Here is a 19332-nt window from a genome sequence, read left to right as displayed (position 1 = left end):
TTTACAAACCTTCGTAGCTCTCCGGGTCGATATCCAACCTCTTGCCCTGCTTGCGATACTTTGGCTTGCTTTCCAACTGGGCAGCCATGATTTCAGTAGCAAGGAACCCATCATCAAACTCCTCACTGCTGACCCCAGTTTTCCTTTTCCAAATCTTCTTCTTCTGCTCTTTCAAAAATGTCTTTTTTTGAGTCTTGTACAACGCTTCCAACTTTTCCTTGGTCTTGTCGCTAATAGTTTGCCTTTTCACACTTGATTTTTTCCCCAACGCCCACAAGTCTCCCAATTGGGCTTTTCTTGCATCGTGATAGGCTTCCTTGCCAAACGACTTTGGTATCTGCCACGTCTCGATATCTCCTTCACTTGAACAAACGGTCAATTTGACATTCTTTTTCAATTTGCCCGGCTGAGTCACTATCCGCGGCCAAGTCTCGATAGCTTCGCTGTCCACGGGTGAATTGTCGTGATTGCTGTGCTGGCGTAAATTGTCAATCTGGGCAATCGTCTCCGCGTCATCTAAGCTTCGTTCAGCAATGAGATACGCAAACGAACCATCTTCGGTGTTTCTGCCTCCGGGTCGGCCACTTCCCTGTAGTTTTTTCAATTCTCCACGAGATAAGCTCCCCTTGCCGTCAATGGCACTCTTGTCCCATTTGGCAGCGAGTGTTTTCCCCTTTTTCAACTCCATGGTATACTCTGGCCTTTCAACAACTTTGGAAAACGAGCAAAAATCCAATCTGTGTTTATGCGAAGGAATTTTAAAATACTTGGGATCTCCCAATTGCAAGGGGCATTTTCTATGGTGTGGACAAGGAGCAACGATTTTAAGGTGATAATCTATTTTCCCATGCATGTCTTCAACGGGGGTATCAACATGAAACACGTCATACTCGTCACTATCTTCTTCTTCAAATTTCAAATCACTTTCATCCACTTGTCCGTGTTTGGCATTAATCTCCTCTTCTAAACTGACCCCCATTTCTCTAGCTTCTTCCGCGTCTAGCTGAGCCAACATTTCCCTTTCGAAATCAATATCAGCATCACTTATAAGGGCACCTTCTTTCTTCAACCGTTGCGGCTTGCCAGATGAACCCTTGATGTAGGGGCGAGGGATCTTGCCCAATTCCAGGGGGAATTTTTCCGGACGTATCATGACTTGTCTAGCCCTGGTGATGATTTCTGAGCCAAGCGCATTGCCCCGCTCAACCAAGATCAAATGGCCTCCAGGAGCAAGCAACTGCAAAACCATTCTTAGATTCTGGTCGACATCGCCGGGGAAATTGTACTCCTTGGACAATAACGAGTGGTGGACGATGATGAGGTCGTATTTCTTTGTCACGGGAAGCGCATCTTTCAACCTTGTTCGAATGTTTATCCTCTTTGTATCGATGGGGCCAAGATACTCGTTAACGGGGTCGTCATTTTCGACAACTTCTCCAACAACTTTTCCCTCCTCTTTATCTTTATCTTTATCTCCCTCATTGGAGAAATTTTCATTCAACTGGCGAGATAAAATAATCTTTGCTCGTTTCTTCATTTCGTTATTCCTCCTGCCCACAATATATGCATCTTTCTCCCTTGGGACCCATTCGTCGCCCATGACATCATTCAACGCCACGATACCAGTCGCGGGTCCATATCCCACGTCCAAAACTCTCTGCGGATTAAACTGCTCCTTGCCGACCCTCTTTTGAAGCTCCAAAATGGCTTGCTTGACGTGGCTAAAATCCTGAAGAAACAACGCTGCAATATGTGTATTACATTCTAGTGGCGACAGCGGACTTTGCTGGATTTGGATCTGCTGAAGGTCCTCGTAGAGCGAAGCTACTTGCTCCCGGAGCTTGGCCGGTATTGTCGTAACGAGGATGTTGTTTTGGATCGTTTTAGCAATCTCACGAGGAAGTTTGGCAATCGAATGATCCATTTTGCCCGCGAGCGTTTTCTCATTTAACCGAGCCTCAGTGGCATTATCGCCGTGTCTCCAGCCCCCATCTGCATTTCTATACGGGGACAAGTCACCATCCTCGTCCTCTTCCTCAATATCGAAACGATCCGAGTCTTGAACTAGCTTGTCAGGGATGAGTTTGCGAGCGATATCTGCTTCCGTTCGTATCTCTTCGCGAATGAAATCGTAATCACCCTTTCGCGGCGATGGTTGCAGCTTGCAGTGATATCGAGTGACTGATAAACACCTCCGCAGTATCGGTATGATCTTGTTTCTGACAAGTACACTCTGCCTCAACATCTGGTTGGGTCAATCCAAGCAAATCTCTGGCTGCAAACAATACAGTATGAGATGAGTGCGTAAGAGAGATAGTGAGAGAGTAAAGGGGAAACGAAGTTTTCACCAAATAGGGATCTGAAAAAAAAAGTGTCCGTCGCACTCCTGAAATTTTCCTGCCCAACCACCAAACCAACATTTCAACAACTTTACAACCACCACCACCGCCACCAGTCGACGCTAGATCTGTCTTTTGCATACGTTTTTGTTCTTTCATTTATTGTTTGTCCCCCGTCCAGTTTCACTACCTTCGCTCTCTTGCCAATGTTCAGGATTGTTCAGCTTGCAGGTCCGTTATTATCCGCCGGAGCTATTGTTTCTTTCAACTCGAGCTTGATTTCAAACGAGTCGTCGAGCCGTCGGTTCTACGAAGATGAAGCCAACGTCGTTCCGCGTCCAGGAACCGTAGTTGCCGCACCGGCGTCGGAGATTGAGTCACTCGGAGAAAACAAGATCATCGACGGGATATCCGTGCGCTCGACAAAGACCACCGAGAATTTTTTCAAGACCGCGAGGCAGCATGCCAGTGTGGCATTGACCGAGTTGAACCATTGGCTCAATAAGCAGTACACCAATTTCAACGACACGGAACGATTTGTCACGACCACAGTGAGCGATTTGCACTACAAGAGGGAAGACATCTTGCCCAATGGCATCTATGTGATTATTGCGATTTTGTCGGGAACCGTTGCCGCGAGAACGCGCGGTGTGATATCGAAAGTGTGTTTCCCCACGATAGCTGGCCTCGCTGCATTTCGATACTTTTTGCCAGTGACATTTGACAATACGCGTGTGTTTGCTTGGAAGTTGGAACAGAAAAACGTCCCTTCGTTTGCCAAGCAACAAGAAGACGCATACCACGGTGCTATTGCTTTGGCTAAATCGATTGAAGAAGGCACTGAGCGGAACATAAAGAGAGTCGAGGACGGAACTCAGTCGTTGAGGAAATCAATTGCTGATATAACGGGCTTGAATCTTGACGAGGAGGTGTCGAAAAAGAAGTAGTTGCGACACACGGATGATTTAAAGATATGCGACACACGAGCAAACTTTTTTGTGTAACTTCAATACAAACAACCTTTTGGTTTCATTTTGCACTTGGCTGCGAAATATTTCGAGTTTCATCAAAGACAAACCTTCTTCCACCCACGAACCCGCCCCGCCCCTTGTTGTTTGTGGTTCTTCTTCCCTTATTGTTTTTTTAGGTCCTTACTTTTACTCTTTTTTTGAGTTTTACTATTTTTTTTTTTTTTTGTTTTCTACCCTTGTTCCCAACAGCATAACAGAAGCCATCAGATTCCACAATTCCTTAAAAAACTTTGAAATCAAAATCAAAAATTCTTCAATACATATATACCACGCCTGTCCGATTACAAGAAGAAAAAGGGGGAGGGGAAAAAGGGAAAGGGAAGATATTTTATCTTGATGAGCGACAAACGACCCACTACAGCATTGCAGAGAGTATTTGGTAAATTCGCCCTGATATCGGGCTTTGGTTGTGGCAACAACACGTCGCAGCTGCACACCGATGCGAATGTGGCTGACGATAGCAGTGCCAAGATTGCCCGCTCGTCCTCTTATAGGATCCATCAGCGAGTTAGTAAACTCATCAAGTTGAACAATAGAACGAAAAAGATGGAGCAGGAGTTGTTGAGTGATTTGAGCTTGTGGCTGGAGTCTATCCCCGACCACGAATGTTCGCAAATTATCAAAGAGTTCAGCCTGGTGTTCTCGAATCACTTGCATTCCAATCTTCAATTGAATGAGAAGATGGATAAGATCAAGTTGAGTTTGTCGTTTGTTAACGAGCGCGAAAAGAAGCAGAAGGAGTTGCTCCATGCGAAATTCAAGTTGGAGAAACAGTTGAAGGACAGCAAGAGCAAATACGGCCCAAAGGCGTCGTCGACCATTTTGATCAATGAGAAATTGGAGGAAGTGGAGTGCAGCTTGCAAGTGGTTGAACAGCAGTTTATTAGATCAATCTCGAACGACCTCAGGGAAAGTTTAATCGATTACATCTACACTTTGAGTGCAACTGCGAGAAGAATGAGTGAGATTGGCGAAGATTTCCTTGAGTGCTTAAATGGCGATCAGGGGAATATCGTCAATGGCATCAGCAACATCTTGGGCGATGAAATCGCCCGAGTTTCACCGATGAAGTATTCTAAAATCGGCACCGTCAAGAAAAAATACCCGAGTCCCTATACTGAAGCGGACCAGGTCAAGTTGCGCGGATACGAGTTACCCACGCCACAATCCGTGTGCATTGAATGTAAGAAACAGACTCCCTGTATCCACACCGACGTGCATCAACAACAGCAGCAACAGCAACAGCAGCAGCAACAGCAACAGCAGCAACAGCAACAGCAACAGCAACTGCATTCTAACCCCAGCACCACCCTGCCATTACGTCCTAGTGTCCCGCAAACTCACCAGTCAGCCGCGATATCGCGCACTCAAACCACAAGAGAGCAACATTCGAGCACCAGACAAGCGTTAGCTAAGGACACCACGGACGAACCATACGGGAACACCACGTTCCGCGCTGAGCACATGAGAGATATTTCGCTAATAAGCAGTGACCACTGGAACTGATCCCCAACGGCCAAAACCGCTGAAAGAAAAAAAAAAAGTATTTAAGCAAACACCCACCACCCCCAAATTTCTTCCTCATTTGACATCTTTTAAAAGATGAGGATTCTATAAGATTTAATTCTTTTTCGTTTCTATATACAAAATGCATGCAGAATTACACACACACACACGCGGATGCACAATTTAGACTTGGCTTTGTTGGAGAGCATTGCCATTCTTAAAGAACTTCTTCCCGATCTCGTAGGATGAAATCATGATGGCGCACGCGGGCGCAATCTTCATTACTCTCGGCCCAAAACCCGCGTAAAGCGCGCGTATGCCTTCTTGTCTATATATATCAGCTAAGGATTTGAACATGTTGGGTTTGCGATGACGATGACGTGAAGTGGTGTTATCGTCATCCATGGTGATTTGTAATCGCGTCTTGCCCACGTCGAAAGGGTTAGTGAAGAACGCTGCTATTGTCCCCGATATCGATCCTGATAGAAAGGAAGTTGCAAATACTTTCCAGTCTTCCTTGTTACTGGCACCTGCACCACTTGTGATAGTAGTACTGGTATTGGTTTTTGTACCATCAAAGTTTGTGCCTAACATTGTCGAGATTCTAGTTTTGAGATGTTCATAAGAGAACCAGTAGATTCCAGAAAACGGCACGTCTCTCCACAAGGTAATGCTCAACCCCTTGAAAAGGGTACTGGCGCCATCCAGCTTGACCAAATTGATCGAATCTCGAAGCAAATGCCGCATCACCCCCGAAGAGTCCTTCGCGTCCGCTGGGATCGACTGCAATCTCGTCTTGATCAACTCTGCCGGCGCGACAAACGTAGCCGATAGACACCGAGCTAGAGCGCCGCAGTAGAGCGGATTGAATGGCTGGTTGCCAAAGGGCGAATGGTCTCGGATGTACTCGTACCCCGTGAAATAAATAATGTTGGACGGTATGGCCATGAGCAAAGTAAGCGACAATCCCCTCCATAACGTCGCTACTCCTTCATGTTTGCTCACGGTGGCAAACCCTTGGAACGTCGACGTTATCCTCGTGCAGTTTTCCACGCTCGGATCGCAATATTTGTTGTGGATCCAGAAAAGTTCCGGCGGTGACTTGAATATCTGGTTCGCCGCCGCCGTCGCAGCAGAAGCAGTTGCACCACGAGCACTACGCGTGGGCTGAGGAAAGTGCTCGGGAAAATGTTTCTGACAGCATGGCTGCTCCTTCGGTAGTATCCCCTGCTGTTGGATCCGTATCCTGATGACGTCAAACGGCGTCACCACGAGAGACGTAATGAGACTTCCGGAACATGCGCTGATCATTCGTTGAACTATGGATATTTTCTCGTCATTTTGGATCGAGGCGTGGTTTTTGCCAGAGTTGACTGCTGCTGACTGTGCCGCGAGCAGCCTAGCATAGCTGATGCTATTGGAATCATTCATCTTCTCCCGTGTCTGCCTGGAATGTAAATATTTCCAAAAAAAAATGAAAAAAAGGGTCCAACCTACTTCCCGCCAAAATTGCTCCTATCGTAGACCCTATTTTTTCGCGATGGCTTTCGTCAGATCTTCTTCTAGAATGCTGGGGGGGGGAGGGGGGGTTTATGAAACTGTCAACCGAATTTTTATTTTGCTTGTTTGTTTGTCTGTGCACCGTTCTTAAACTCAGAATGGGTTGTCGTTGTCGTTGAGGCTAGCAATTTGATTCTTGCAATGAAACGGTGATAGACGTTGCCCGCTGCTTCCTTCTTTTTTTCCCGTAGTATTGCGAATAACGGATAGCCAAAGATTTTTTTATATTTTATAAACCACCAAAAAATAAAGAGTCTGACACATCCGGCTGCCCCCCAACGGCTCCCTTTCCCCCCCAAATCTGTCAATCGATCACCTACAAGGTTCAAAAAAAAATTGACTTCTTTCAGATTCACAATGCAAAGTTTACTTTTTTGTCTTTCTTTATTTTTTATTTTTGGTTCTAGTATTCTACAACCACATCGGTACAGTTATATATACTAATGTTTGAGTCTTGGGTGTAATTCGTAGCAAGCATCAATCTATGAGGGTGGAATGTCGTGCTTGAGACGTAGTTCATGCTGCGAGTCGGCGTGGGCAAATAGTTACTGTCGAGACCAGCGTTTCTCAAATTTGTCAACTCGTCGCCCGCGGTTGACCAAATGTCGACCGACTTGGAGCCCGTCGTCAAGACAGGTGCATGCTCGTGAACATCAAGGCATCGAATCTGTCTGTCTGGTGTAGTGAATGTTATGACGGGGTCGTTCAATCTTATATCCCATAAGTTGACGTACCCGTCGGAAGAGCCGCTGACCAATTCTCTCCATCCGCCTCGCTGCATGTGCACGTTGCGAATCGAGCCGTGCCCGATGGATTTCTCCTGCTGTTGTCCAACGCCTAGTCTCGGCAGTTTCCAGAGCTTGACAAGCGACTCTCTAGCGTCTAGCCTTCGGTCGTAAACCCGAATGCTTCCATCATCGAATCCAGCAATGAAAATGTTGCCGGCAACTTGATCCGACGTTAATGAGGTGATTGAAGACGATGACCGTGCCGGGATATCCACCAAGCACAATTCACGCGGGGCGCTCCAGACTCGAATCACTTTGACATCTCCACTAACAAGCAACGAGCCTGTCGATTGCTGCCATTCGGATATCAACCCTGAACTCTTGGAGGTGAGCAACAAGTCCGTCAATGCGCGCCACCCCGTGACCAACTCCATCTTTTTCGACTCGTGGCCTTCTTCTGAATAATCGTCAAGGCAAGCGCCAACACCAGCACCCACATAATCCAGCTCATTCGTTGTCTCAGAATACTCCGGAGTTTGGAAGTTCTTGTAGATTTTTATGACTCCATCGGATGAGCCCGTCAACAAAAGCGGATGGTCGTCCTCGTTCAAAAACTTAATGTCGGTAATCTTGGTACCAAATGGATTGCCGTTTGAAAATTTCTTGACAACTTGGCAGCTCTCCCAGTCCCACACGGTCAAATTATCCTTTTCGTCACTAGCAACAAGGATTTTTTCAAACTGGGTGAATCGGATACATTTTGGTTGCGACACGTTGTTCAAAGTCTTGACGTCTTTGTCCCAGTCACCCCGCAACGCCATCTCCTTAAGTGGTTGAGTTTCCAGTATGATCGTCTCGTTTCTGTTTCTTCTCCATAAGCTCTTGATGTACTCACGTGACCCCGGCTCGTCTGCTTCGTTTTTCGACATTTGAGGCTCCTGGAAATACTCACAACTATATTCGAAAAAGCCCGAACTGTCTGGTAAAGAGACAGAAAGAGCAGACAAATCCCGTTCTTTGAAAAAAGAAGACTTGGGTTTGTACTCGGCACCGTAGCTGGTCTGCAAAGGGCCAGATTTCAAGATCCTGGTGAATTTCTTGATATCTGCATCATCACCAATTTGGAAACTCTTGAATAGCTTGGAAATGGAAAGATTTTTCAATTTGGAAGTAATGGACTCTGCGTCAGAAGTGTCGGCGACTTGACCAGCAGCAACAGATGTGGCCCTTCTGGTGGTCAATGATGAGCCATCAATGAGCAAATCGCTCTTTCTGTTGGCAACGGATTGGCTAGATGCCTGTCGTTTCTCACCTGCTAAGGGTTTACTGAAAACCACCGGCTTGCCCGACTTGAAACTCTCGCTGATATTAGTAGTCGATTTACTGAGCAAGAAATTCTGCATTTCTTTAACTAGTGGAGCCAACTCGCTCTCGTTCAATTTGATCATCACGTGGTCGATTAAAATCTCTGAAAGCTGCTTGACTTCACAGTGAGGATCTTCAGATAGAATGAGCAACGCCTTCCAGATCGAGCTAAAGATGGACCCATACGCCGGCGAGCTTTTACGAACATCGTTGAGGCTGGTGGGTTCTTCGATAAGCGCGATTTCTTCTTCAAGCTGGTTATAAGCAACAATAAGAAAGAATTTGGAGTAGGTCTTGATGAATTTGTTGATGAAAAAAATCAACTCTTTTCTGACAACAGCAGAGCCATCTCCCAACAACCCCAACATGACATTGGCAAGCTTCAAATCCTGCTGCCTCATCTCGTCTCTCTTGGATTCTGAAGCTGCTGTACCGTTTGCTTGTTGTTGTTGTTGTGGCTGCCCCTGCCCCTGCCCCTGCCCCTGCGAAAACTGAGGTTGTGCTGGCGGGTCGGTCATAAATGTTGTTAAAGCCAACACGATTGACGTGCGCACTTCTGGGATGGGGTCATTGATCAACCCACACAAGTCATGCACATAGCCGTCCTTGTAAGCAACCCATTTCCCGTCAGGGTACTTGTTCCACAACTCCGACAAGAGCAAGCAACACCACTGGCGTAGCAATGGTTTATCACTCGTCAGGATGAATCTAATGCAGTTGCTGACAATTTCTGCTGAGTAACAGAGCCTTTGGCCATTTTTGAAATCTTTTATAAACAAGGTCAAGATAAAAGCACTCATGGCTTTATGGTCATCATTTATAAGCAAAGAGCTCGAGTTTCCTCCCCCGCCCCCTCCTCCGCCTCCATTTATGCTCATACTTCCATTGGATCCCACCAGGTTCCCGGCAGTGGTGTTGAGGATCAGGTAAAAGTAATTATATCCTTTGTCTTTGCACAACTCTTGCTGAGTTCCCTTGTAGTCAATTGCCATGATCCTTGCCCAGATGAAAATCAAAACTGGCTTTAATTCCTGGGCTGGGCTTTGCAAGAGTTTCAAAACATAAGGGAAAATGCCAATTGAAAGAGAAAGATAGACTCCCCAGGGCCCCAAGTCTAAAAATTTTGATAAAAGAATCAAGGCCCTCAACCGGTGAACTTGTGACAAGAGCACTTGCAAGACTATTGGCAATTGCTCTGGTGGTTCCTTTGTCGAAGGTCCCGCGTATTTCAACCAAATTTCAAATGCCGTTAGCTGTTGCTCAAAAAAGGTGGAGTGTTGGTAATTGCCCAAGCTTTGAGTTGAGATGGGCACAATCGATGAGGACTTGGCTGAATTTGTAGAACCATTTTGTGGTGCACCAGCAGCAAGTGCCAAAGTAGTATTAGTATTATTGGTTGTGGCACCTCCAGTGGCACCACCAGATGGTGCACTGTCAGTGAGGAGCTGTTGCTGATTTGCCATGGCCAGCTGCAGTGATAAAATGTCACCTTGCGCCGCTTTCAATGTTTGATTTAAAACTTGGTCGATTGCCAAATCCCACGAGTCCCACATTGGGTGAAATTTCACTGAATCCGGTAAAGGTGGATCACTAATGGGGTTGCAGTTCAACTGGGGCATGATTCTTTTTGCTAGGAGGAAATTTCGAAATAATGCAGCAACCATCAAGTCTTGTCGGAATAGTCGCTTGAATATTGGTCTGGATAATGTTGTCCAGGCAATTGTGTCGGTGATGGCGGTGAATATCCAGTTCAACTCGCCCAATGGTGTTCTTCTATCGGCCAATTTGCCCGGTATGATAACGTTTCCCACATGATTTCGAGGAAGCGCATCATAGAAATCCTTGTTTAAAGAGCTTTGCATGATGAACCATTTGATGCTAATGTCAACGGGACACGTCAAGCAGCACGTGAACAAGTCAGCAGGAAGATCGGGGCTCATTGGTAATAGTTCATTGCTTCTGCATGCTGCCAACTGTATACAATCGAGGTAGGCTGAAGTAGGCGACGGTGCACTTGAATCGTGGTTGCCCTCATTATCGTCATCTATTCGCTTTTGAACAAATTTTTTGAAATTGTGAACAATGTTTCCGGCACTATTGCAGTCATAAACAAATATCACGGGCGCACCCAACCATGTTTGCAAATCATACAAGGATATCGGAATATACTGGGTATAACCTCGGTTAAAAACCCATATTTCACCGCTAGCCGTCGGCTGGGGCACGCCATGACCATTATAGTGGAAAAGAATTCGTTCATCCTTGGCGTTTCTTCGAAGGGTATTGCAGAATCTTTTCACATCTTCCACGCATGGATCTAGCGATTGTTTATACCTCGTTCGAAGCGACAAGGCCTCGTACTGGCTCTGCAAGTTTTTACCAATGTTTTCAAGCGCCTTTTTCGTTTCCGTGTGGGTGGTTGGATCGCTCCAGGCTTCGAGTTTGGCACACGGGTAAGTTTTCATGACATCTGGCGGATCTACACCTAGATTTAGACAAAGAATGAGTATGGCACTTATGGTCTTTTGTCGTTCCTTCATCACTTTCCAGTCATAAATCGGCTGATAGTTTCTATAGTATTTGGGGCTTAATTTCATCTCCAGAGTGATGGGGTTACCATTGGTGCTTTGTCGTTTGTCATCGAAGTAGATGAAAAAAGTGTTGGCCAACAGATCTAGGAATTTCTCGGAATTATAAGCGTCGTCGAACCCATGTCTCATCTTGTCATTCAACTGGTGGCTCGCTCGACTTGAGCTACCGCCGCCGCCGCCGCCATTCATGACACTGGCGAGTTGATTCGGTTGCACTGCTGTCATGACATTGATATATCTATCTATTCTGACTCTACCTGTTGGTTCAACTCTTGTAAGAACTTTCCAAATATTTGCTGTTCTTTTTTATCTATCTGGAACTTTTGGCTGGATGATTTTTTTTTTTATTTAATTTTTTCAAGCCTTTTTGTTTTCTTTTCTTTTTTTTTTTTTTTTCCCCTTTAATTTTTCAATCAGTGGGATTTGGCTGTTTCGCTTGCGAGCTGTTCGGTTTAACAGACAAGTAACGCTGGTTCTTGACACCAGAGAAAGACCAGAAGGTGAAAAAGTGAAGCTGTGTAGCGGACGTGGGATGGACCAAGTTGAATCACTTTTCAACTTAAACTCTGGTGTACTCTGGCTCTTGTTTGGAACAATTTTGGGCTCGACCATGTAAAGGAAAGAAAAAGTGGTTGCTAAAATTCGTAAAGGAAAAAAAGGGAAAACGAATCGGTTATAGAGATGTGAGAGGACACACACATCCACGAATATACCAACAAGTTGAACAGCAGAGACAGCAGCACCGTCTTTCAAACGCAAAGGCTTTTGAAAGCAGGTAAGATTGGGATTCTTGATTTCTGAAACATTGAAGGCAACGACGGAGAGAGAACTTTTTTGATTCCGGGTCTCTTGCCTGCGATATTTTTCAGACACCTGCAAGAACAGGTCACCACGCAGTCCAGGATGAACATGCCAAAAGACAAGAGTCCCGTGCGTCGATTGCCTCCAGGATGATTTGGTTTATAGAGATTGAGCTGTTGGTACGCACGTGACCAAACAAGATTCACCACCGTGTGGTGTGTGGTGGTCTGAGTCGTGGCTGCTTTTTTTTTTTTTAATTCCCGCACTCTTTGACTTCCGCTTGAGTTTCCCAATCGGGCTTAAACGCGAGAACGTGGTTACGTAAGAGATTACCAGCGTGTGGTGCTAATAGCACTATAGATAAGAAGAGTGGGTAGCGGGGAGGTAGCGACACTACTTTTCGGGAGCACGTGACAGCCACGATAACAGCTATACGGATAGAGTAATGGTGAGAGTAGTGGTGGTATAAAGGAAGCAAGGTACCACACATGTACCACACATGTATATATATATGTACACACCTGAGTGACAGGTCAAGGCTGGAGTTTATCCGAGATGGATAATTTAATATTACCACCGGCAGATAAAACAGCTAAAACAAACAGACAAAAAAGAGACGACGATAAGGGGGCGAGATAAAGAGAGGGCGAGAGAGAGAGGGAGAGAGACAATGTGTGTAGTATAGTGTATAAGATAGAAAGTGTGTGATAGTACGGGTAGAGAGGAGAGTGGAGTCTATCCAACGCCATTCAAAAATTGCTACGTATTTAATACGCGGAGACTTTCAGCTTTTACAGCCAATACCAGTTCACTCGTGTTGCTTCTTTTTCATCGCCATTACCCGGTTTTTTCAGTATACAAGTTCATAGTAGTTATACACCTTTTCCGTCTTTGAGATCCCCGTGTTGAACAGGGAACAAACTAACCGCACGCTTGTCTAGTTGTTTTGGATCACGACTATGATGGTATCGAACAAGAGAGCAGTTCTGTTTCAGCCGAACCAATGGTCGGAGATTAAGCGATCATCAATCAAAAACCCGGAACGGGTTGCCAATTTTGACAATTTTTATTTTAGAAACAGCCATTTGTCGAAAAACCATGCTTCTGTTGGTTATATTGACGGGAAATTTGTCATTAAGGACTCGTCGACGTTTGGCACGGTTGTCAATGACAGAGTCTTGACAAAGGGCAAAGCAATTGCATTGAACCATTTGGATAAATTGGGATTCATCTTGTCCATCCCTTCGAAACAGATCAATTCCGTTTGTAGCCAATATGCAGATCAAGACACAATTGACCTCTCAGTTTTCAACAACCCCCCGATTGCGTTGACTTTTCAAGTTGAAATCGAGGGAAACATTGTAAAACTAGTCCCCATTGGAAGTGACCAGATTTACACTAAAGCAAAAGAGTCAGATGGACCCTTTGTTGATATTGTTGCTGAAGATAGTCTGTTGGCAACTCCTGTATATGAAGCAGAAGAAGAGACCAAAGAAGAAGAAAAAGAAGAACACGAAAGCTCCAGAACTTTGGATCTCATTGACGTTGATGTTGATGTTGATGTTGATCTTGATGAATCAACCGCTGAAACTACCGGTTTGCAAAGCACTAAAGCTCCTACATTAGAAGAGGAAAAAGAAGAAGAAGAAGAAGTAGCCAAGAAAGAAGATGGAATAGTTATCATTGATGATGATGATGATTCAACTGCGAATTCCCTTGCACCACTTTCAAATAAAGATGTCAAATCAACCATATGGAATAGAATTTTGAAAATGGGCAAGATTAAGAAAATCTCAAATTTTGATAGCGATCTGGTTGATGAGGAAGAAGATGAAGATACTTTGGAAACAACTCCCGAGCATGAAGAAGAAGAAGAGGAAGAAGAGGAAGAAAAAGAAATTTTCAAGAATGCGATTATTCAGAAGTTAGACGAATCCGAAGTGGACATCTGCAGTGGAATACTGGATGGCTGTTCATCTCCATCCATGAGCATTGAAACACCTAGCGAGGACGAGGAAGAAGAGGAAGTGGAAGAAGAAGAAGAAGAAGAAGAAGAAGAACAGGAAGAAGAAGAGGAAGTGGAAGAAGAAGAAGAAGAAGAGGAAGTGGAAGAAGAAGAAGAAGAAGAACAGGAAGAAGAAGAAGAACAGGAAGAAGAACAGGAAGAAGAAGAAGAACAGGAAGAAGAAGAAGAAGAGGAAGAAGAAGAGGAAGAAGAAGAAGAAGAAGCAAACAGTAGCTCAGATGAAGCACCAAGTGTATATGATTTACGCGACAACCCTTGTTCTCGTCATCGAGGAAGACACGTTCAAAGATTGAGAAATTATTACGAAGATGAAGCAGACTTTGAAATTTCAAGTGCTGCTCATGACTATCACGTTTCATCTTGGAGATATGATGACGATGATGATGACGATGATGACGATGACGGTGATGATGATGATTATGACTTCCACGACAAGCCTGAAGAAGCCTCTGCTTTTAGTTGTGGAAGAAGACACAAGAGATTTGACAGTTACTCTGACGAAGAAGATGAAAAGGAGGAAGAAGTGGAAGAATGCCATGCTAGGAAGAATTGTCAAAATGATGACGATGAAGATGAAGATGATTATGACTACAATGAAGAGTATGCTTACTATTACCCAGATGTTGCCTCCGAATGTGATTATTCAAACTGTGGCGACAATTATGGTGGTGGCGGTGGCGGTGAAAGTGACAAAGACTCTGAGCAAACTTGGGCTTGTGATTGCAGTTGCAAATTGCAGAGGAAATCAGATCAGACCTCCTACATTGACATTGACTCTGCTAAGGCTGACAAGTCATGTCAAGCAACAAACGATTCTCAATTAAACAATCTCGCATCATCGAAGAAACGTTCATTTGATGAAATGCAAGAACAGAGTGAAGAAACACCTAGTCACGCTCCACAAGCTATAGCTGACGCCAATCAACAACCACCGAAAAAGAAAATCAGTAGTAATTCAACCTCCAAATTGAACTCAATTCTCAAGGAGGTGGGAAAGGGATTGCTTTATGCTTGCATCACCGTTACGGCTCTCGGTATCTACGGCTCTTCTCAAGTTTCCTCGGAAGATGTATGAGTTTCAATCATACTTCATTATAAAGAAAAGACCAATTGGTGTATTGGTTTTTTATGGTGTTCTTTTTTTTACAAATATGGAATTAAATTTCCGTGTCTATCTAGTTCTGTCATTTACTTTAGCCCTTTTAAGAAGGATCTTTTTTGTTTTTGTTTTTTTTGATCTTGATTTTGATTTTGAGTATGGTTTGGTTTTGGTTTGATTTGGTTTTGGTTTGATTTGGTTTTGATTTGACTTTTTTTTTTTTGAATTTTATAATGTGGTGCAGTTCATTACTTGTTATTGCAAAAATTGATGTTTATGTATTCAGAACACTCTTCTTTTTGTATACTCTTTTCTTCTTTGGTTCACTTGGTGCAGCTCCAGCATCAGTAACAGCAGCAGTAGCAGCAGCAGCAGCAGGGAGTTGAGGAGTTTGATTGTTGTTCATTAGAGGCAGCTCATTCGGCATACCAACAGACTGTTGCAAAGATGATGACCCAAGAGGTGCATTATTCACAGGCAAGTTAGGAGTCGCACCGCCACCAGCCATCGCTGCAGTCTTTTGCTGCTGCTGCTGTTGCTGCTGCTGCTGCTGCTGCTGTTGTTGCTGTAGTTTTTGTTTCTGATACAATTGAAACTGCTTCAATCTCTGAAAGTAAACAGGAAACTTATGTAAAAGCTGCTGTTGTAAAACTTTCACCTGTTGTAAAGCTTGTTGCTTATGCTGAGCTGTCAATTGCTGTCCATTGGGAGCAACGCCCGTCTGGCCCATCACCGCCAACGCGCTCATTTTCTGCTGAATCTGTTTATAAACTTGCTGCTCCTCGGGAACCAATGAGTTTTGGAAGAGCTGTTGAAGTTGCTGCTGTTGCAAAGACAATTGTAGTTGCGGCGTTGGTTGCTGAGATTGCTGATGTTGTGGAATTTGCAATGACTGTTGTGGTTGCTGCGGAAGCTGTGCTTGTTGTTGCTGTTGTGGTTGCTGCGGAAGCTGTGCTTGTTGTTGCTGTTGTTGTTGCTGCTGCTGCTGCACAGGCGCTTGAGGTAATTGTGGCAGAGAGGATATCAGTTGCACAGGATTTCCCGTTGAATTTGGATGGGGAAATTGTTGGAGATTTTGAGGCAAATTGGGAGTTCCAATTGGAAGCTGCGGGGTCGGGGCCTGGCTCATTTTCGCATTCTGGACAGGAACAGGAGCACCCAAGTTACCCATCATGGGAGTATTGTTGGCCGTTGGTACTTGCGAGTTGGTATTGGATGTTGGCATCCAATTGGGGAATTGTGGAGACAGTGATGGAATCCCAGGAGTCGGCGCCGCTTGAGTTTTGGCTTGTTGCTGTTGCTGCTTCTTCGTCTCCTTCTTGGCACGCTTGGGCGCAGGCTGAGCTTGTGTAGCCGGGGAGCCATTAGGTCTTTTCGCAGCGGTAGGGGGTCGACTCGCACCATTTGCGTTTGGCACTTCAGTGGGAGCCTGGTTATCAGTAGACGGCATATGCTGCTGCGGAGGAGGAGCCATGTGATCACCTTGCACAGCATTTGCCTGGGCCTGGATCTTTGCCTCTTGTTGCGACTTTTCCAATTCCCTCTTCTTTCTGATCTCCTCAATCAACCGCAACCTCATAAACTGTCCTGTGGCTCTCACGGGATTCAGCGCCATGGTGACAGTTGGAATGGTGGGAGGAGTAGAATTTGCGACTTTTTCGCCCTTTTTCAATTTACTTTCAGCTGTTGCTGAGCTCTCCTTGCTTGATGATTTTGCCGATGACGATGATGTTGTTGTTGCTGCTGCCGCTGCCGCCGCTGCCGATGCAGCCGATGCAGCTGACGCAGCTGCAATCTGAGCAGTTGCCGTCCCTGGCAATGATGAAGATGACACCATCACCAACTTTTTGTCTTGCGAATCGTCCAGTCGCCTACTCTTGTTGGAAAGAAGCAACATCACCTCTTCATACTCTGAGGATTTGTGCAAAACTAATTCGTCTTGATGAATCTTCCGTATTGGAACCTTGACGGGAGACCTGTGAACATACACCGGCTGCAGAGCCTCCTCGTCTGACTCAATATCTTCATTCGTAGAATTAACCTTGTTTTTTCCAAGTCGTGCTTCCTCCTTTTCGACAGGCTTGGTCTCAGTATCGGGTCTCAAGTGGTCATAATGATACGGGTTCACCTTTACCGATAGGTCTAGCTTCCTGTTGGTGAGTGTCAAGATTTCCGACTCCATTTGTAACGATAACGCATCGGTGAACTTGGTCAAGGCGGAATCTGTATGGTAAAGCAAATCAAAATATATCGAGAGCGGAGTCGGCTTTAGTAATGTGCGGTATGTCCGAGGTTTATTTACAATCATGGGTTCATTCTTGCCATCCTTGACTGGAGAGTTGCCTCTGTTGACAAACGCCGCAGTCTTGATCATGTTTCTGTGGTCATGCACCTGTAATATTAGACACCCGTCGTAAGACTTGATTGCGAAATCCTTGAGCAACTCGCTCAACTCAACTGGAATTTCTTCTTTCAACACATGCTTCATAAAGCTTTTGATCACGGGAGAATTCTTGGGGACAATTTGAGAATCCTGGGAGTTGTTGAATCGGTAGTTGTTTTCGAAAATGTGCAAGCTCAAAGACGCGGGGTATTTCGCGTACTTGCGTAGAATCTCTTCTGTCGTTGAAGGAAAGTGATATTTTTTGAGGTCAATCTTGTGTTTAAGTTGAGACAGGGACACCAGCAGCTGGCCTTGCAACGGATGTGGCTGTTGGCCCTGTTGGCCCTGCTGCTGTTGTTGTTGCTGGTGCTGCTGCTGTTGCAGTGACTTGACCGCGTTTTGCTTGGCCTGTTGCATTTGCAAAAGGTTGAGTTTGTTCATGGTAGTTGATCCATTAGCAGCTTCGGACTTGATCATGGTCGATGCCAATTACGACCTTGATTAGAGTAAAGATTTCGTTGTTGATGCAGACTTTTGGGTCTACTCTGGAAAGCCAAAGTAATGTATATACGGTCAAAGAAATGTTTTATTCAAAGATGCGCATTGACTTCCGGTGTTTTTTTTTTACGTTACTTCAACGAAACTAAAAACTCCAACCCCAGACTTTCAGGAACCACGGTTTCTCTCAATCTTGCGACACACTTTATAGATACTTCTACTTTGAAGGCGGCTCCCAGGATTAGCAGTGCTTTAAACCATGGAGATCTTGTTTTTCAAGGGGTTGAATCCAAAATCAAAGGGCAATCTCTTGTTTCTTCGTATTTTTTTTCTCATTTCTTTATTTCTACTCATTCAAAGCTTTCCTCGAGTATTTGCTTGATGGTTTGAAACAAAGCAGACCTGTCGTCTTCATCAAAAATCCATAACCCGAAAATCTTTCCCTCAATGTCCCGCACAATGACCAAATTAGCATTGAGTTCCACTTCCATCTCGTCAAACTGGGTCAAAGATGTGTCCAGCACCAGCGCAACAACGTTGTTCGGCACGAGCCCTATCGACAAGCAGTCGGGGTTGTTTCGATTCAACAAGATGAGGCCATAGCAGAGCAAGCTCTGCACTGCCTCACCCGACACGGGCTTGGAAGTGTCTAGACAATTCTCGCGCGAGTAAAGAGCCAACACGCCCTGGTAATCGGTTTTGGCCCATTCGTCGTCGATGAACTGGTAAATGACGCAGTGTGACGTATAGTATAAAAGCTGCTTGATGGCGGGGTCGTACCGGCTAATCACGTTGAAGTTCAACGTGTTTGTGTATAGCTTGAGAGCGTCATCTCTGGATATCAGGTTTTTCGCGGCTTCTTGTGGAAAGCCCTGGGCAGAAATGCTCATTTTTGTTTTGCTGTAGACAGTGCCGGATAGTTGCAAATGTAGTTGGAAGGGCTATACTTTTATGCTCTGACCTAGTGAGCCTTGATCTTCAACTGATGAATCAACACATAGAGAGGTGGCAATATCGCTCACACAGTATATTTTTTTCCTGCGAAACAAGTTAGAGACTCCGCCAGTCGTTCTTGTAGGAGATCGCGCCTGAAACCTCACAGAGAGTGCCAGCGCAAACGATGAATGACACTTACCCAAAAAAGAGAGGACTTGGTACTGTAGCCCTGGAGCAATGTGTCTGCAGCTTTACTTCTCCTAACCTTGCTGAAGACTGTTTCGGTTGTGGTTGATTGGCGAGACAGAGACGGAGAGAGAGAGAGCATGTGTGAGCGCGTAGGTCCATTTATTGTGGGTGCCACGGGGAAGGGGGCAAGTTGGAGTTTTCAGCCAACTTTACAATTGCCATCTTCACTGAACCAACCCCTCCAAACCGGTTTCTTTTTAGTTATTTCTTCTTCAGCGGA

The 19332-nt window shown here is 45.1% G+C and overlaps 8 protein-coding genes across 8 annotated transcripts; 3 read left to right on the top strand and 5 right to left on the bottom strand. All coding sequences in view use genetic code 12, as the record gives it.

Moving 5' to 3' along the window:
• Position 1: 1 nt before the first annotated feature.
• LODBEIA_P26820 (uncharacterized protein) lies at positions 2–2245 on the bottom strand (the record flags this gene model as incomplete). Its single annotated transcript, XM_066972708.1, has 1 exon — positions 2–2245. The coding sequence occupies one exon, from the start codon at positions 2243–2245 to the stop codon at positions 2–4; it is 2244 nt and encodes a 747-aa protein (XP_066829620.1).
• Positions 2246–2545: 300 nt separating this feature from the next.
• Positions 2546–3286, top strand: LODBEIA_P26810 (uncharacterized protein; the record flags this gene model as incomplete). The annotated part of the gene is made up of 1 exon (XM_066972707.1): positions 2546–3286. One exon carries the CDS (start codon positions 2546–2548, stop codon positions 3284–3286), a length of 741 nt encoding a protein of 246 aa, XP_066829619.1.
• Positions 3287–3706: 420 nt separating this feature from the next.
• Positions 3707–4876, top strand: LODBEIA_P26800 (uncharacterized protein; the record flags this gene model as incomplete). The annotated part of the gene is made up of 1 exon (XM_066972706.1): positions 3707–4876. One exon carries the CDS (start codon positions 3707–3709, stop codon positions 4874–4876), a length of 1170 nt encoding a protein of 389 aa, XP_066829618.1.
• Positions 4877–5059: 183 nt separating this feature from the next.
• Positions 5060–6307, bottom strand: LODBEIA_P26790 (uncharacterized protein; the record flags this gene model as incomplete). The annotated part of the gene is made up of 1 exon (XM_066972704.1): positions 5060–6307. The coding sequence occupies one exon, from the start codon at positions 6305–6307 to the stop codon at positions 5060–5062; it is 1248 nt and encodes a 415-aa protein (XP_066829617.1).
• A 532-nt stretch (positions 6308–6839) lies between these two features.
• LODBEIA_P26780 (uncharacterized protein) lies at positions 6840–11345 on the bottom strand (the record flags this gene model as incomplete). The annotated part of the gene is made up of 1 exon (XM_066972703.1): positions 6840–11345. One exon carries the CDS (start codon positions 11343–11345, stop codon positions 6840–6842), a length of 4506 nt encoding a protein of 1501 aa, XP_066829616.1.
• Positions 11346–12883: 1538 nt separating this feature from the next.
• LODBEIA_P26770 (uncharacterized protein) lies at positions 12884–15022 on the top strand (the record flags this gene model as incomplete). The annotated part of the gene is made up of 1 exon (XM_066972702.1): positions 12884–15022. The coding sequence occupies one exon, from the start codon at positions 12884–12886 to the stop codon at positions 15020–15022; it is 2139 nt and encodes a 712-aa protein (XP_066829615.1).
• Positions 15023–15320: 298 nt separating this feature from the next.
• On the bottom strand, positions 15321–17906 carry LODBEIA_P26760 (uncharacterized protein; the record flags this gene model as incomplete). The annotated part of the gene is made up of 1 exon (XM_066972701.1): positions 15321–17906. The coding sequence occupies one exon, from the start codon at positions 17904–17906 to the stop codon at positions 15321–15323; it is 2586 nt and encodes an 861-aa protein (XP_066829614.1).
• Positions 17907–18277: 371 nt separating this feature from the next.
• On the bottom strand, positions 18278–18817 carry LODBEIA_P26750 (uncharacterized protein; the record flags this gene model as incomplete). The annotated part of the gene is made up of 1 exon (XM_066972700.1): positions 18278–18817. One exon carries the CDS (start codon positions 18815–18817, stop codon positions 18278–18280), a length of 540 nt encoding a protein of 179 aa, XP_066829613.1.
• Between the last annotated feature and the right edge of the window lie 515 nt (positions 18818–19332).

This window comes from Lodderomyces beijingensis, assembly GCF_963989305.1.
Source record: "Lodderomyces beijingensis strain CBS 14171 genome assembly, chromosome: 3".
Classification (NCBI taxonomy): Eukaryota; Fungi; Ascomycota; class Pichiomycetes; order Serinales; family Debaryomycetaceae; genus Lodderomyces; species Lodderomyces beijingensis.
Note: the sequence above shows the minus strand (reverse complement) of the source record. Positions and strands in the feature narration are given on the sequence as shown.